Source organism: Ochotona princeps, unplaced genomic scaffold, assembly GCF_030435755.1.
Source record: "Ochotona princeps isolate mOchPri1 unplaced genomic scaffold, mOchPri1.hap1 HAP1_SCAFFOLD_199, whole genome shotgun sequence".
Taxonomy (NCBI): domain Eukaryota; kingdom Metazoa; phylum Chordata; class Mammalia; order Lagomorpha; family Ochotonidae; genus Ochotona; species Ochotona princeps.
This window is the reverse complement of record NW_026697386.1, coordinates 216544-218440: the sequence shown is the minus strand read 5'-3', so window position 1 is coordinate 218440 and position 1897 is coordinate 216544. Positions and strand designations below refer to the sequence as shown.

Genomic DNA, 1897 nt, shown 5'->3' with positions numbered 1-1897 from the left:
AGGCTGGGAACCCCACATGGAATGAGGAGGCATTATTAGGGGAAGGTGCTCATGCTGGCCAGCAACAGCAGATTCAGTACCCTGAGCCATTGTACTTACAGGTTGCTAACATAGCCACTGGAGCTTGAAAAGCAATACAGAGTAAGGGTGATGTGCGTTATTCCATTGCAAAGGTGACTCAGGGACCTAATGAGCCTTATGCAGACTTTGTGAGCCGTCTCATGGAAGTGGCAGGGAAATTATTCCCGGATGTAGAACAAGCCATGCCTGTGGTAAAGCAACTTGCCTATGAGAATGCCAATAGATGGTGCCGTGAGGCTATACGCCCATGGAAGCATAAGCCACTAGATACTTGGATAAAACTCTGTAGGGATGTGCATGACCAAGTTACTGCAGGAGTAATTCAGGCTAAAGAGCAGGCTAAAGTCATCATGAATGCCATGCGACAGGAAAGACAGGCTGAAAGTCGTACTCACATTTGTTTTAAATGTGGGAAATTGGGACATTTTAGAAGGGATTGTCGCCAGAGAGGGCCAGCTCGACCGACTTCGCGACCTAGGCTTTGCCAACGTTGTGGAAAAGGAAATCATTGGGCACGTGAATGCAGGTCGATGTCCGATGTGATTGGCCACCCCCTGGTCAGAAGTTACAGGCCAAAAAACGGGCAGTGGGGCCCAGCATCCCGGGGCCCCTACAGAGCTTACGGGGTGCACCAGGACCCACAGGCACAGAAGGAGGAGTCATTCGCCGAGCCACATCTGGCAGCGCGGGACTGGACCTCTGTGCCACCTCCCACTTGGCACTGACTCCAGAGATGGGCCCACAAGCCCTGGAGACAGATTTCCAAGAGCCTCTCCCTGATGGTACAGTAGGAATAGTGTTTGGACGGAGCTCAAAAACTATGCGAGGTCTAGTTGTTCACCCAGGAGTAATAGATTCAGACTTCACAGGCATTGTCAAAGTTATGCTTTCTTCGCCTAGAGGTATTACAGTTATTACTCCAGGGGAGCGCATTGCCCAATTGTTAGTTCTTCCTAGTTGCCATGCACATTGGAGAAGTTGAGGTGCAAGTTGAGGTGATGGAGGTTTTGGGTCTTCAGGTGACGCTTTAGTCAACCTGTCTGTCTCCCTGAAGGATTGACCTTTGGCAACACTCATGCTGCGGGGGATTCCCTTTGAAGGGTTGCTGGACACTGGAGCTGATGTCAGCATTATCCGGCAGGCTGATTGGCCTAAAGATTGGCCCTTATGGCAATCTAGTCAGACCCTCCATGGGCTGGGAATAGCTGACCAGCCACAGCAGAGTGCTTCCATCATTCCTTGGACTGACCGTGAAGGTCATAAGGGCTCTTTTCAGCCTTATGTCTGCACCGTTCCCGTGACCCTATGGGGTCGAGAGGTCTTAAGTGTTATGGGCCTTCACCTTAGCAATGAGTTTTATCAAGCCGGGAGCCAGCAGGCATGGAATATCATGGAGAATATGGGCTATTCAGGAAAAGGTCTAGGCAAAAGTGAACAAGGGAGAATAGAGCCAATTCCAATTAAACAGCATCCAGAAAGGACAGGATTGGGTTTTCAGCCGGGGCCACTGCGCAACGACAACGACAGCCACTAAAAATCACATGGGTATCAGATGATCCCGTATGGGTGTCGCAGTGGCCCCTGACCTCTGAAAAGTTACTGGCTGCCCAATCATTAGTATCAGAGCAATTGTCACTAGGACATATAGTGCCTTCAGTATCCCCTTGGAATACATCTATTTTTGTCATTAAAAAGAAGTCAGGGAAGTGGCGATTTTTACATGATCTTCGTGCTATAAATGCGACTATGCAGCCTATGGGTGCAGTACAGCCTGGAGTGCCTCTTGCCACCACAGTGCCTAGAGATTGGTATCTTG

At 49.8% G+C, this 1897-nt stretch overlaps 1 protein-coding gene across 1 annotated transcript; it reads left to right on the top strand.

Moving 5' to 3' along the window:
• The first annotated feature begins 1156 nt into the window (after positions 1-1156).
• LOC131478934 (endogenous retrovirus group K member 7 Pro protein-like) lies at positions 1157-1615 on the top strand. Its single transcript, XM_058659553.1, has one exon. The coding sequence runs from the start codon at positions 1157-1159 to the stop codon at positions 1613-1615; it is 459 nt and encodes a 152-aa protein (XP_058515536.1).
• Positions 1616-1897: the final 282 nt, after the last annotated feature.